The 15,876-nt window shown below is 41.0% G+C and overlaps 1 protein-coding gene across 1 annotated transcript in view; it reads left to right on the top strand.

Moving 5' to 3' along the window:
• GLI3 (GLI family zinc finger 3) overlaps positions 1–15,876 on the top strand; it is a 269,294-nt gene that overhangs the window by 138,507 nt on the left and 114,911 nt on the right. Inside the window, exon 4 of the mRNA XM_014539356.1 lies at positions 11,879–11,984. Coding sequence (XP_014394842.1) covers positions 11,879–11,984 — 106 coding nt within the window. The remainder of the gene's footprint in view (positions 1–11,878; positions 11,985–15,876) is intronic.

The following is a 15,876-nucleotide window of genomic DNA, read 5'->3' as shown; positions in this document are numbered from 1 at the left end:
CCTCTTCTGCCTTCATACCCCAGGTAGTGTTGGAGGGAAGGGAGACAGTTCTGATCTGACCACGTGCCAGGCCAGGGGTTTGTCAGCACATTGCCTGGCATGTTAGTGGAACATGGTGAGAACTCGTTTTTTGTTTGTGTTATCTGCTTATAGCTCAGTGCATATGCTACCTGTCTTGTGATGGGATTATACCTTTCTAAACCCATTGTAAGTTGGAAATATTATAAGTTGAAATGCATTTAATACACTTAACCTACCAAACCACCATAGCTTAGCCTATTGCCTGGCATGTTAGTGGAACATGGTGAGAACTCGTTCGTTTGTGTTATCTGCTTACAGCTCAGTGCATATTCTACCTGTCTTATGGGATTATACCTTTCTAAACCCATCGTAAGTTGGAAATATTGTAAGTTGAAATGCATTTAATACACTTAACCTCCCAAACCACCATAGCTTAGCCTGGCCATTTTCTACTGTATCACTTTTGCACCATCATAAAATTGGAAATCTTAAGTTGAACCATCATAAGTGAAGTTGAGCACCATCTGTATTGTGTAAACAGGTATTTGTGTGAGGGAACGTGCCTAAGTAGGGACATAGGGCCCTCAGAAAACTTAGTCTAGTGAGAGAGGAGATGGTGAGGACACAGCGTGGTTGCAAATAGAGTTCCACACGTTGTCCATGGTGGGCCTCCTTAACCCAAATGATGGAGAGGGGAGGAAGGAGCAAGTATTCCCCTAGGGCCTTAGGGAACCTTGGCTTATGGGGAGGCATTTTCTGAGGCTTGAAGACAGAGTTGCACTTGGGTAAGAGGGACTTTGTTTTTACTGAGGGGACAACCTAAGCCATAACAATGAATGGCTGCCTAAGCACTGACTCTCTGACAGAGGTACCCCAGATGCAGCCTGGTTGTTGGGGCCTTGAGTGCCATGATAAATTGTTGGGCCGGACAGGGGAGACTGTCCTGGGCCACTGCACATTTTGAGAGCAGAGAGGGACATGGTCGAGTCTAGGTTTTAGGGATGTAAGTCTAGAGAATATAGTTTAGGTAAGAAATGATAAAATGCCGGTACTCTGACAGCGGCACGGTAAGAAGCAGGGTGTCTAAGAGTGCTTGCTTGGAAGAGAAAAAGACACCAGCTTGCCACTCTCCCTACATTTCATTGGACAGGGCCCTTAATCAGTTCCCTTGTCCAGAACAAGTGCGCTTGCTCCCTAGCGTTGTAGGAAGAAATAAATTATCCCGGAAAGGTTTCAAGTATTCAGCATTAAAGTATTCAGTGAACGGTATAGTAGGCCCCCTTTAACTGAGGTTTTGCTTTCCACAGGTTTAGTTACCCACCGTTGTAAAATATTAAATGGAAAATCCCCCAAATAAACAATAGGCATATTTTAAATTGCACACTGTCCTGAGTAGTGTGATGAAATCTCGCGCCATTGGGCTCCATCTCGCTGGCAATGTAAGCCTCTCTTTGCCTGTGTGTCCAGGCTTTCTGTATGCACGAAGCTGTAAGATAGTTTAAGAGAGAGAGACCACATTCGCATAACATTTTTCCAATGTTATAGTCGTCCTATTTTATTATTAGTTATCCTTGTTCATCTCTTACTGATTTTGCTTTCCACAGGTTTAGTTACCCACCGTTGTAAAGTATTAAATGGAAAATCCCCCAAATAAACAATAGGTACATTTTAAATTGCACACTGTCCTGAGTAGCGTGATGAAATCTCGCACCATTGGGCTCCATCTCGCTGGCAATGTAAGCCTCTCTTTGCCTGTGTGTCCAGGCTTTCTGTATGCACGAAGCTGTAAGATAGTTTAAGAGAGAGAGAGAGACCACATTTTTCCAATGTTATAGTTGTCTTATTTTATTATTAGTTATCCTTGTTCATCTCTTACTGTACCTCATTTGTAAATTAAATGTTATTTGTATGTATGTATAGGAAAAAAAACACAATCTACTGTGTATAGGGTTTTGTATGATCTGTGGTTTCAGGCATTCACTGGGGGTCTTAGGATATATCCACTGAGGATAAAGTGGATACTGTAGTTATACTCATGATTGGTTTTTTAAAAAAATATTAATTACTACTAATGGGGAAAACCTTTGAAGACGTTTAATTGTTGATTGATTGACAGGAACTAGAAGTAGGGTAGATGGTGGAGATGGAAGGGGAGAGACTTAATAACCTACTCTCTAACAACTTCTCACCAGATTTTGAGTGGAATGAATATGTGCCTTATTCATTTCTGTTTGGCTATAAAAATACGCCAACAAGCACACTTAATGATCCCTGCTGGTTTTCCAGTGCCTTTGAAATATTTTCCAAGGACTTGAATGAGTGGCTCTCTGGTTCTCTGCTGAGGAACTCTGAAGACCAAAGTGAACTCCCCTGTTGCTCTGAGCCTCAGCCCTGTCTGTGTCCATCACGTGGCCTGTGTGTGTGCTGCTGCTGCAGACGCAGAACTGAGATGGAGATGGGGCTCCGTTATGCCTGGAATATGCCCCTTGACGGGGATTGCATTATGAGTGCCACCTGGTTTATGCAACTTTGGGTAGATCATTTAGCTTTTCTGAGCAGATGATGGAATTTTCCCTTCTTAGTTCTCCGGATTGTTGTAATAGAGGAAATAAAGAGAAATAAGACTTAGGAGAATAATAATAAACCTTTGAAAATGATGATTTGTGGGTTGTCAAGAAGATCCCATGAGGTAATGTACATGAGCTTTGTAAAACGTAAAGCTTTGTATCCTTTTGCTTTCACATGGCACTATCTAATTTTGCAAAATTTAAAAAAAATTGGAAACTCTTTGAATAGATTTATTTTGGATAGGATACAGTTTCTAGACCTCATCTTTGTTGATTAATGGTTAGTTTACTAACTAAGCCATGCAACTTCTGAGTCTAATGTGTGTCGAAGGCTTTTGTAGTTAAATGTGAGACACTTTTAAATCTGAACTATGCTTTTCCTGGAAACATTTCATCCTCTGCTTTCATTGAATCAACATTAGGAATCCTAATGTGTAGTTTTGGAACTATGAATTTAGATTTTGAATTGTGATGTACAAAAAATATGATTATAAATATAAGAATGTGTTACCAATAACCTATTTCCACCTTTTTTAATTTCCAAGGTTACTTATTATCACAGAAAATACACCATTAGTATATTTAAAAGTAATGGATTTGTATAGCTCATGTGATTTCCCCTGGAGAGTTCTGCAGTTTAGGAATAATGGCTGTACACCTCTTATTTCTTCTTTCCCTCTGTTGATTTTTTTCTTTGTTATCCTGGCAGGAAAGCCAGAAAGAACAAAGATGTCATGGGTGCATGTATTTGTGATCATAAGCAAGATAGATTCCACAGACTGTGGATGGAAGGATTTCATAGTCAGTCAGCAGGTAGATGTGGTCTATTTCTGCCACTGGGAACTCAATGGCTGTGATTTTTTCACTGAGAAACATGCAAAGACTTCTGATAAAAGAAGTTAGAAGGGACCAGAAAAGGGAGCCATCAATTGTTTGTTCACTACCCAGGACACATTTGAGGTGGTAAAGACAGAGATTTGTTTTGTCAATTCATTTGCAAGGGGCTGTTTGCCATTTTCTTGTGGAAGCACATATTTATGTTTGTTAAGGAGCATAACGTAGATGAACTGTGGCATGACAAAACTATTGTGCTGGGTTAGCATTTAGGTCTAAAATATTAATTAAATGAATTTAGTATGCCTACAGACTTGCACAGAAGAAATGACAGCAAGATGGCTCTTTGAATAGTGGGGAATGCCCACGGAGACAGGAATGTCAGGCGTTTGCCAAAAGTAAAATTTATTGGGTTTTTAGAAATAGCATAGTTTTTGTTGGTAATTAGCTTTCTATGTAACTTTGTATATGTGTTAAGTTATAAGGAAACTAAAGTTTGCGAATGTTAATTGATTATTGCCATTATTTGCTAGATTCATAGTCGATTTCAACTATTACCATTCTTAGAATTTATTTAGGATATGTTTTGCTAAAATCACAGAATAAGCATCCCTTTTCTGAATAATTACTAATATGGATATTTCTATAAAGATATTCTTAAGTCACACAAAATGGCATATAAATTTTCTACACATATAGTGTTAGCACTGAAAAGCTACATATTGATAAGGAAAAATTGGTCAGTGGTTTTTCTGAAATGTGAAAGTTTCAGAAAATCATGGTACTGTGGTGTGCTCAGACAGGGTCTGTCCAACAGCTTTCTGTAAAGGGCCAGAGAGTAAATGTGGGTTTTGTTTTCTGTTGCAACTGGCCTACTCTGCTGGTGCAGTGCGGAAGCAGCCAGAGGCAGCCGGTGAACAAAAGACCACACGTGTGTTCCAATAAAAACTTACTTGCCAAAACAGACCTGTGCACAGTAGTTTGCGGATGTTCCCATAACATAGGCTCTCCAAGTTAAGGCTCTGCCGTGGTATAAAATGACAAAACAATATATTTTTTAAAAATGTTTTTTATTGATTTTTAGAGAGAGAGGAAGGAGAAAGGATAGAGAGATAGAAACATCTGTGAGAGAGAGATGTCATCGATCGGCTGCCTCCTGGACACCCCCTACTGGGGATCGAGCCCGCAATCCTGGCATGTGCCCTGACCGAGAATCGAACCAGTGACCTCTTGGTTCTTGGGTCCATGCTCAAGTACTGAGCCACACTGGCCGGGCCAATAGATTTTTTAAAAACTGAATTTATTGGAGTGACATTGGTTCACAAAACCATACTGGTTTCAAGTGTACAACTTAATAAAACATCATCTGTATACCACATTGTACACCCATCGCCCCAAACAAAATCTCTTTCCACCCCACTATTCCCCCCCTTTGACCACCTCCTCCTAGTCTCTACCTCCCTTGCCCTCTGGCTCTCACCACACTGTTGTCTGTGTCTGTGATTATATATATATATATGTTTTTTGGCTAACCACCTCACCTTCCTTCATCCACCCCCGCAACCCTCTTCAATCTGATAGCTGTCCGTCTATTTCATGTAGTAACTAATGCATCTGTTTCTATTTTTATTTATTATTTTAAAAATATGTTTTTATTGATTTTAGAGAGGAAGGGAAGGGGGAGAGAGAGAGAGAGAGAGAGAGAGAGAGAGAGAGAAACATGGATCAGCTGCCTCCTGCAAGGGATTGGGGATTGAGCCTGTAACGTGAGCCCTAACTGGGAATCAAACCAGTGACCTCTTGGTGCATGGGACGACGCTCAGCCAGGGCCTCTGTTTCTATTTTGTTCATCAGTGTATTTTGTTTATTAGATTCTACATATAAGTGAGATTATATGGTATTTGTCTTCCTCTGATTGGCCCGTTTCACTGAGCATAATAATCTGGTCCATCCATGCTGTTTTTATTTCTGTTAATCCTCACCCACAGATATTTTTTCCATAATTTTTTTCCCCCAACTCTGTACAACATGCTTGTAAGGACGGTAGGAGAATTCCTGTTCCTCCATGAGGTGTTCCATGGGGTGATTCCACCAGCATGCCCAGCAAGTCCATATAGCTGGTCCCTGTGAGGTGCCACTCCGCAGTGTCTGCTAGGAACCGACCAGGAGGGCCACAGACTGCCTTGTTGCTGTAGACACTCTGGGTCAGGCATTCCTGGGCTGTTGTCCTCAGAGGGGCTAGATCAGTTCTTTCTGGCTCAGTGCTATCCATAGGCATATTCCTGTCTGTAGACAGGATGTGTGAGGTAGGTAGGCAGTCTGAGTGTTGGAGTCAGTCCACATGGTGATAACTCCCTTAGGCCACTGAACCCTGGAAAAAGTCTTGCAGTTGCCAAGGTGATGACTAGAAATGCCCAAGGCCGGAAGAGGCCTGGGGTACTGCTCCACCCTCTCATTGGGGTGGTGATGGTCTCGCTCTTTGTACCCCTCCTCTACCACTTGAGGCCTCTCATTTGATAGATTCTGGATAATTATTTTGGTTTTAGCATAGTGGATTTTGACCACAAGGGGTTTTAATGTTTCTAGTGATGACAAGCAAGTAAGTGAATTTGTGAGAACTGGACATTATTACAGGCAGGGCTGACCCTGATGACAGGAAAAATAATCTCTAGGTCTGGTCTAGAATAAACTCCAAAGTCAGTGTATAGACAACTTCAGTATTTAAATAAGCCAGGAGGACTTGTGCACGCCAGGCAGTTTACTCTTGTGGCTTCTCCTGTGTTATTTCCTGTGCACTTGAAGGCCACTCAAGTATCATTTCGTGCATTACTCCTTCAGGGCACTTACTTAGCCGACTTTGATCTCTCTTTTTTAATCTACAATATTTGTATGTAAATTTCAAACCTTAAAAGACTGTCCCAGAGTGGCATCCAACAGATCTTATAGCCTGAGGAACTAAAACTATTTCTTGAGAGAAGGATGCAACTGAAGATAAATCTCCAAGTGTCTTCCTCTGGCTACAGGTTTTATGATCAACCCAGGCTGTTGTGAAGAGACCTAAAAATCAATGCCTCTGATTCCTAACGAGGTCCTTAATGCTCAGCACGATGACAGGCAGCATGGAATCGAACACCGGCAACTGGACACAGCACAAATATTTTTACTATGCATTTCAATTTAAACAGGTATCAAGCCAATTACGAATTTATAGGGTTTAGACTATTCTGCTCAAGCCTCGGATCATAGGCGCTCTTCAAAATCTCAGGTTAGTACAGAGGAACTTGGTCCAATAGTCAAGCCTCTGGCAAGACGGTAATAAATCATCTTTGCAACCATAAGCATGTACAGTTGACTGGTTACCACTGCTCCACAGACCCACCCCCACCTGGTAGAATTTTAATTCCCTCAGTAAAATTGATTTCACCAGTTCTGCACATTATTCTCCCTGTCTTCCATTTAGCACGTTAGTTTGCTGACAGTAGAGTACACAGCACTTAGCAGCTGGTTTGTGGAACCATCAGTCAGGAAATTGTATGATAAATAGGAGGGAGCCAGGTTTAGTGGCACTTCCTTCTGCTTCAGCAGTTTTAACTGGAGTTTGGAAAAGTCATCATGTGGTGTTTTGTCAAGGGCCAGAACAGGCGATGGCTGCGGTGCCGTGACTTATTACACATACACTTGAGTTATGATGCGCCACAGCTGCGCTGCTCATGTGTAAATAATAAACCATGAGGTGGATAATTATGGTGGCTGCTGGCGACGTGGGCCTGTTCTTGTCATATGGGTTTTTTTTGGACAGTTTCTTGGGCCCGTGATGGAGTGTGCGGCGGATCTTCCAGATAGAAACGACAAGCCAAGATGCAAGGGAAGCATTTGGGGCGTGAGGATCAGGCTTTTTTCTGTCTCTCTTCTTCTTTTCCTCAGGCTTCTTGTTGTGTGATACGGAAGGATGCTCCCCTTCTGCGTTTTACTCTTTGTTTATACTGTTAAGTTATGGTCAGGCATGTCTTCAATTGGATGAGGTGTTCCATTGCATTTTTGCAGAAAGTGGCTTAAGAGGTGTCATTCCCACTGATAAATGACATAAAGTAAATTGTTTGAGTAGATTTTATCAGTCCGGGAGGCTTAAGAGGTGTCATTCCCACTGATAAATGACATAAATTGTTTGAGTAGATTTTATCAGTCCAGGATAAGTTGTTTTAAACTAAATCAAGAGGGAAATAAATAGAAACAGTAAAATTCTTAAACCTATAACCAGAGGTCTTTGGCCAAGTCAGATCATAACCATAACTTTTTGATGTTGACTTAGCCTAATTCCAGAATGCAGAATTCATACATTTCCTTGGGACATAAGACTGTGTAAACAGTGCTGTAGGATGCCTCACAGATTTTCAGTCAGAATTAACTTTTACACTCACAAAACACACTCAACAGTGAGAAATGACTGCAGTAATTGTGTCATGTTTTCCTCTCAGGTGTTTTTACAGTGCTTGATCATTTTCTCTTTCATCCCGAAAAAAGGAAAGAGGGTGGGACAGAGATGTTGAAATAAAATCCCGTTCGAATAATTTCTCAAAATTAAAAGATGGAAATGCCTTTTAAATATCCATGATAGTATTGTAAGATTTCCTTGGAGAAGAGAGTTTTATAATGCCCAGGTATACTCTCTTGATTTTATAGGAATAACAGGTTTGTCTTCACCCCTATGCACATAACACCTGTAACTTTATTATAAATACTCATATAATAGATAATGACTATATAAGTTCCTGCATCTATGAGGTATATATTGAATGTGGAACTAATTCACATTTTGAGCCCTGTGTGTTTAAAAAATGTGGCTCTGGCTGGTTTGGTTCAGTGGATAGAGCGTCGGCCTCCGGACTGAAATGTCCCGGGTTCCATTCTGGTCAAGGGCACATGCTGGGGTTGCAGGCTCGATCCCCACTAGGGGGCATGCAGGAGGCAGCCAATCAATGATTCTCTCTCATCATTGATGTTTCTGTCTCTCTCTCCCTCTCCCTTCCTCTCTGAAATAAATAAAATTATGTTTAAAAAACAAGAGGAAAATGTGGATTTGTGCTTTGTCATAATGCACAGTGCACCCACAGAGAGAAAGTCAGGTACAGTTAATACCCACTTATTTGGTGGAGAGAGTTTAATCAGGCAGAACACAGCCAAGAGCGAAGAGACAAGGAAGTAAAAATATCTTCCAACTCTTGACATAGTTGTCACAATTTACCTCAAAGCGGCCATATAAAATGGTACAGGGGAGAAGCCTTTCGGAGGTGGGTTAGACCTCATGAATGCTTACTTCATGCACAGTTCTATCAGGTTTATTTCCCTGATTTCCAAGAGCAGATGGCATGTGTTAAGTTTGAAGTCTGCTGGAGGCAAGCATGTTCTCATCAGCGGCTGCTGAGAGGAAAGGAAGAGGAAGAAGAGCCGTCTCCTGGCCATCCACCTGACCCCAGACTGGAGTCGGATTCACTTGGGCCTGTTTCCAAATTTAAAATCGGGAAACATTCACTGAGTGTGGTGTGTCAGACTTTCCAACTAGTGGTAAAGATTGCTCCACTTCACATTACATTGTTTTCAGAAGGATGAGTGATTTTTATTGAAAATGGTTAAATAAAGTAGGGCATTCTGCTCTGAGTTATGTGGAGCGCTGCCTGTGACAACCATGGTGGATAAACTTTTAAACTTGGCCGACCAACTATCCAGATTTCCCTTACAAAACACCCAACTCCAACACCTGTTAATAGTAAGTCCTCACTGGTACACGTAAAATATGATTGCTTTTTTTCATACGCACTCTATAAAATGCATAACGTGTGGGAGACAGGATCGGGTGGTTAGCATAGCCCTCACCCGTTGAATCCCAGCATCGTCGCACATCCTAATATCACAGCGGCAATGATAGGACTGTACCAAGACGGTCCCTTTCCTTCCCCTGAACCGCCCTCTCACCGCTTTATCTGACAAGAAGCACAAAATACCGCGAGTAATTGACATTTTCAGTACAATGGTCTTTTTCCAGCCACGGAAGTTCCCTAGGTTCTAAATCTGGTGGAATCACAACTTTGAATTCTATCTATGCTATGTTAATAGTTTTTCACGCTTACTGTTTTTTTTCTCATAACCATACTGTTAGATTTCCAAAGGAAGGGCAAAGTCCAACACAAGGGAAATAAGACATAATTTTATTTACTTATTTTTGTAAACTTTATCTTTCAGTGACAGTTTATATTTAGTATTGTTTTTGTATTAGATTCAGGTGTATAACGTAGTTATTACATAATCATGTCCTTTACAAAGTGATCTCCCCAATATTTCAAGTACCCCCCTGGCACCATACATAGTTATTACAATATTGTTGACTGTATTCCTTCTCTGTGCTGTACTTTATGTCCCTCTGAGTATCTTGTAACCACCAATTCGTAGTTCTTAATCCCTTTACCTTTTTCACCCAGTTCCCCAAACCCTCTCCCCTCTGGGAACCATCAATCTGTTCTCTGCATTTATGAGTCTGTTTCTGTTTTATTTGTTGATTTCATATGGAGTTATTTTAATGTCATAAGAAAGAAGACAAAAAGAAATAAGCCAGACAGAGAAAGTCAGATCTCACATGATTTTACTTACATGTGGAATCTAAAGAACAAAATAAATAAACAAAATAGAAAATACATAGTTTTAAAAAGTTTGTTAGGTTTACTAGTGTATTCTAAAAGATGCTTGTTGAAGATTTAGAAAAGAGAAACGTATGGGGAGGAAAATGAGAACCACTTGAATTCCCACATAGGCACTCACAATAGCCCTCCACTGGGACATAAGGAGCTCCTGGTGGGGGTGGGGGTGGGGGGTGAGGTACTGGTTACACCCTTTTCTGTGTTTGGCACAGCACCAGCACCCAACACACACACTCCGCCCTCAGGGTTCCGTGTTGCTTCTTGCAGCCATCATTTGGAATTGCCTGTACCACCTGCTACCCTCAGGTCTAGGCAGATCTTCAGACTTGTAGAAATAGCTCAAAGCCCTTTGGAGGCACGTTGATGTACACATCAATTCCTGGGAGTGTTGCCAGTTCACGGGCAACAGCAGCACGATGGCTGTGTGCAGGCCCCGCTGCGTGTGGAAGGCGCTATTGAAGAACAAGTTCGGCTTGTTTGCTGTAACATCAGGCTTACATAAAGCCCAGGAGGCACACCCCCAGGTTTTGAAGTTCTTTATTTTGCTTCTTGAAACTTGGTAAAAACTGGAGTGTCAGTTACAAAATATCCCCCATGGTTCTAATGATAAAATGTAGCAAAACTCCAGTTTTTGCAGTGAACCACTATTTAGGGGGGGAGGGGGGGAAATACTTCCAGATTTGTCAGACAATTAGCATAAATTACTACAAGGGGAGCAGAAGAACTATTGTTAAGTGTGCACACAGGAGCCCAGGAAACGGTGAACTCCAGCCTGAGCAGAACAAGATGGGAGGCTGGTCTGGAGCCAAGGTGAATGTTAGGGCTGAAAGGTAGGAAGCCCTCAGTTTGCCCCAAACCACCCATTGTAAGTCCGAGGGGGTCCGCTCCTCTCCTGCAGCAAGGCCAGGTAGCGTTTCTGCCACCAACCTATGGATTTGCTGCCCCAGTGTCAGGACTGTGGAGGTATAACCCAGGCCAAGAAAGGGAGCATGCATTTAAATGACCAAAATGTGTGTTTCTTGTGTGTAGTGTGAGTATGGTATGTGGGGGGTGTGTGTGGGTATGTGTTGTGTATGTGGTGTATCTGTGGTGTGTGTGGAAGTGGGATGTATGTGGGGGATGTATTGTGTCGGGTGTATATGTATGGAATGTGGGGTTGGTGTGAGGATATGTGTTGTGTATGTGGTGCATTGTATGTGTATATGAGATGTGTCTGTGTGGTATGCATGGTGTACGTGTGGTATGTGCAGTTTGTGTGGGGGTATGTTGTGTGTGATATATGTATGTGGGGTGTTGTGTGTATGCCATGGATTTCAGCAGGGATTTTAGAATAGACTCCTTCCCTTAAAAAGCACCATGGGTATAGGAGAAACGAAACTAATATTTATATTTCATTTTGGTCTAAAATTCACTTGACAGTGTAATTTAGAATAACTAAGTGTCTCGTAATCTGTTTCCTTTGACTTTGTGACCCAGTCTTCCCGTCCTGGCCAGCCTTTCCCCCAGGGTAGGCTCGGTGCTTTTCTTTCTTGCTTCCCTCTGTAGGCGTTGGTTGCATTCATAGGCTCTGCTTTCTCAGGTGCAGGTGGTAAGGCCTTGGTCATACTTCTGCGTTATGGAGCCTCATAATGAACTTGAAAGAGCTCTCCCACAAATTCTTAAAGGAGGCTCAGCATACATCATGAAGACAGTACCGCAGCGTTGCTTCACGGGTTGGAATCCTGTTCCAAAGTGTTCTTTTCATATAGGTCGGACTTTCTTTTTCAGACCCTCCTCACCTGTTTCCTGCCTTCCACCCTCCTGTGCCAATCGATGCCAGACATCACGAGGGGCGTTACCATTATGATCCGTCTCCGATTCCTCCACTGCATGTGTAAGTATTAAAACCGTACCCAGTAATGAAACAGAACAAAATACCAGCTTCTGCTATCTCCGGACCTTTTGTTTTCAGCATGGCTATTGGGCGTTAAGGATGTGATAGAAGAATAAGGTTTACTTTTGAAATATAGCAAGCCTATCTATTCCTGGGCCTACTGAAACAAATCCCAATGCTTCCTGAAAAACGCCCGTCATACTATATACAGTAGGTCCTCGGGTTACATCGTCGGAGATCCGTTCCTACGGCGCCTCGTAACGCGATTTTTGCCGTAAGTTGGAACCCACCTACATGAGCACCTACGTCACTCACATGGAGCACATACACAGCAGTAATGAAGTGAAACAGGAAAAAAAATTTAAAAGAAAGATAACAATTCCTGACCTTTACTTGTGGTAAATAAATAATAAAAAACATTAAGCACATATGTACATACGTCGAAATGATGGAACTTTTTTTTTTATAAATAAATGGGAGATGGTGACGTAACCACGAAACGACATACGTCGAGTCTGATGTAACCCGAGGACTGCCTGTAGTAGGTAATTCCTATCTCGTTTGGTGATGTGTGTTCTGTTGGCTGTAAATACTAAATTAAAAAGTAGAGGCCTAATAGAAGGATACCACACAGAATATGTATTTGGTTGAGAATGCCTTTGAAGTTTTTCATGCTAAACTTTCTGTGATGTGAAAGTCTTGTCCCAGGGATCACATGAATCGTAATGAAATTTCCATGGTAAATTTCATAGCCCGGTGGTGTGTACACCAATAGTCACTTGATTGATGGGAATGTCACCCAAACAAAATGGCAAATGTGATTGAGCACATGGTTTACACAAAGATAAAAGGAAAGAATGGTGGTGATAACATACATTAGGAAAGGAAGAAGAGCATCTTGTGGAAATAAATATTATCTTACTCAGTTTGGCGGGAAAAGAAATAGTAGACGTACAAACTAAAATGTGTGTGCGTATGTGTGTGTGTTTGTGTATGTATTTGTGTATGTATGTGTTTTTAGTACTGTCCCGATAACTAGAATCATGTTCTAGGAAGGGCTGCCCTTTACAAATGGATACACACACAAACACACACACACACACACACACACACACACACATGCATTTAGTTGTATGTAATCACCCTTCATTCTGAGACAGTAAAGTTAGAAAAGCACAAATAATACTTTGAAGAGTAATGCTGGTTATTTAGATGGTGGATTGCATCTCCCTGGCTATTAGTTACAGCTGTGTAATTACATATGTGCCAAAGAAAAATGAAGTTGTTTTAAAACAAGTCCTCCTCTGTGAACAGAATTAATTGATATTAACAACCCTAACTATGTGCCCAAGTACACATATAATATTTTACCAACCGCTTTTTGGACCCGTCCTCCATTGCTAAATTGTAATTTCAGAGCAGCTTTGCCTGGAGGTAAGTAATAAATCTGTGTTGCAGACTTCCATAAGCATTATAGGAGAAGTGAGTATTTATAGGGAGAAAACATAAAAACTTGTGACTTTTTTCTCACTTTTCACGGGAACATAAGAATTTCCAGGGTTCTGAAGCTTGCTAGAAATACACTCAGATAAAACCAAGAAGCCAATTTAAAATGCCCTATACAAAGGGGAGGAAATTCCAAATTCAGGCTTAAACCTGCAGTGTAATTCACCCGTTACACAGAGGTTTTGCATGGCTGATTCTCCCAGACTCTACAGTCTCTGCAGTGATGTAGTAATTTAAATCAGATTTTCTGTGGAATTTCAGAGTTTTTTTCACTCTTTCAAAATCATGTTATAGAAAAATTTCAAAACACGAGTCTATGTGATTGAATGAACTGGTTCCTCTCGGTTTATTATAGCTTGCCTTGTAATTAAATCCAAATAGGAATTTATCAATACAACCCCAGGTATTGGTTCTTTGGCAGAATATAACAATAGCAAGCCCTCCTATAGTCCACACTATGTGCCCTCGGCCCTGATCGCCATGCCTACAGTGTTAGCTCGCTAGTGATAAAAACACCACAAGATAATTGAGGGTGAGTTTGGAGAATCCTGGGGGAAGGGCTTGCATTTCAGATATGACGGGTGAACTGGGATTTCTACAGATTTTAGTACTTCCTTCTTTTCCAGCCAAGCTTTAGGACACTTTAGCAGCAGTTGACTAAATTGTCCTCCAAAGATTCATAATGTAAGGCTGATAAATAACACTGAGCCTCAAAGGAGAAGTTCTGGAAGGTTCCGAGAGGAAATGTCATCACTGTGAGTGAAGAGCGTGGGGGGAGCCTGGGTCTCTGGCCTCCTAGCAGGGTCCTGGCTGGAGACACTGAGTTTATGAAGTAGGAGCTGGGAAGCTAGTGCACACCACACCTCCGTGCCTCTATAATACGACATTGTCTCTGCTTTGCCCTCAGTGACCTTCTGGCCCTGCATGGCAAGGGCCTGCGTAAACTCCCCACCCTTAGCTGGCTGTTCCTCACAGCGCCCTGTGTGTGCCTTTATCTTGCCTGATCAGTTACTGTTTAGTGGTCACTGTTCCTGTTAGTTTTGCGGGCAGTGCCCTGCACTCCCTCCGCCAGGTACTTTGTAAAAGGTGCCCAGGAGACACCCACGCTGTCCATTCAGGAAATCAGCGGACGAGCAGTCACAGAGCTTGAATCCGATACCTGAAGTCCAAAATGCGTGCTATAGAATTACATTATAGAAAACGAGACCGAGTGAGCTTACTGTAAGCTGTTAGAATATATACTTGTAATTATAAGAAGACAAAATCTGCGGGCATTCTCATTATTTTGTACACAGAGTTGTTCTTCTGGTGCCAACTTTAAAAAGTCAATGATAAGTCTTGAAAACAGGATTTGTGTTGCTGATGGAAATGCTCGCAGACCTCTGTTAGGAGAGATGGCAGGCACTGCAATAATTATGCTATCATATGTTATCATTAAAGATTCTATTGAAAGAGGTTTATAAATTGCTCTTATTTTTAGATAAACCACCCTATATTAAGGCATCAGCGATACTGTGCAGAATTAAATTAAAATCTCATAAAGTGAAATATGTTCTGTATTAGCTGTTTGACACTTAATTTGCCTCTGAATGAGTCGAGGAAATCACAAATTAACCTGCCTTTGTTTTTTCAACCATGGCTTATTAGGTGTTAGAACAACTGCAGTTACAGCCTAATAATGGCCATCAAGCCTTATAAATATGTGCAGAAATATGTCAGTTTGTGTTAAAGAACCCAGTGTGTTAAATGGAATGTCTTTAGGTTACTCTACGTACTCTCAATGTTATTTCACCATTTATGGTGAGGCAGTGTGGATAAGCATATAGAATCTTACTTTTTTTTTTTCAAATACAGTACTGACAGTAACATTAGAATTTATTGGTATTTCCTTTCTCGACTAAAATCATGAACTTAGACTAAGAATTTATAAGTAGGACATGAAGTATTATCTTTCCTTGAGTTGTCACATAACGATTGTCACATAAAATGTACAATTCCTGCATTATGCGTATTTAATTCAAGTGGTTTGAAAATTAGGATACATTGGATATCAAGAACTTTATCCTTTTTTTTTTTTTTTTCGAAAATTCTCCACTGATTTCACTAGGACTTATGCTCTCTCAAATTATTTGCTTTGACCACAGATTTGATGCTTTATTAAGCCATATAGAAAAAAATACCAGTATTTTAGAAAAAATCTTAATGAATACATTTTATTATATTACTGAGATTATTTGGCGCATAGACAGAAAACAAATCAAATTCACATAGTCAAGGCAGTAACTTTATGTGAATATTTACTTCTTTGCCTGCTCTGTATACCATATTTTGTTTTGTTTATACCAGGGCTTTTCCTTGCACAATTCCATGAGGCAGTATTGTATTC

This window comes from Myotis brandtii, unplaced genomic scaffold (assembly GCF_000412655.1).
Source record: "Myotis brandtii unplaced genomic scaffold, ASM41265v1 scaffold214, whole genome shotgun sequence".
NCBI classification, from domain to species: Eukaryota; Metazoa; Chordata; class Mammalia; order Chiroptera; family Vespertilionidae; genus Myotis; species Myotis brandtii.
This window is presented reverse-complemented; position numbering and strand designations above follow the sequence as displayed.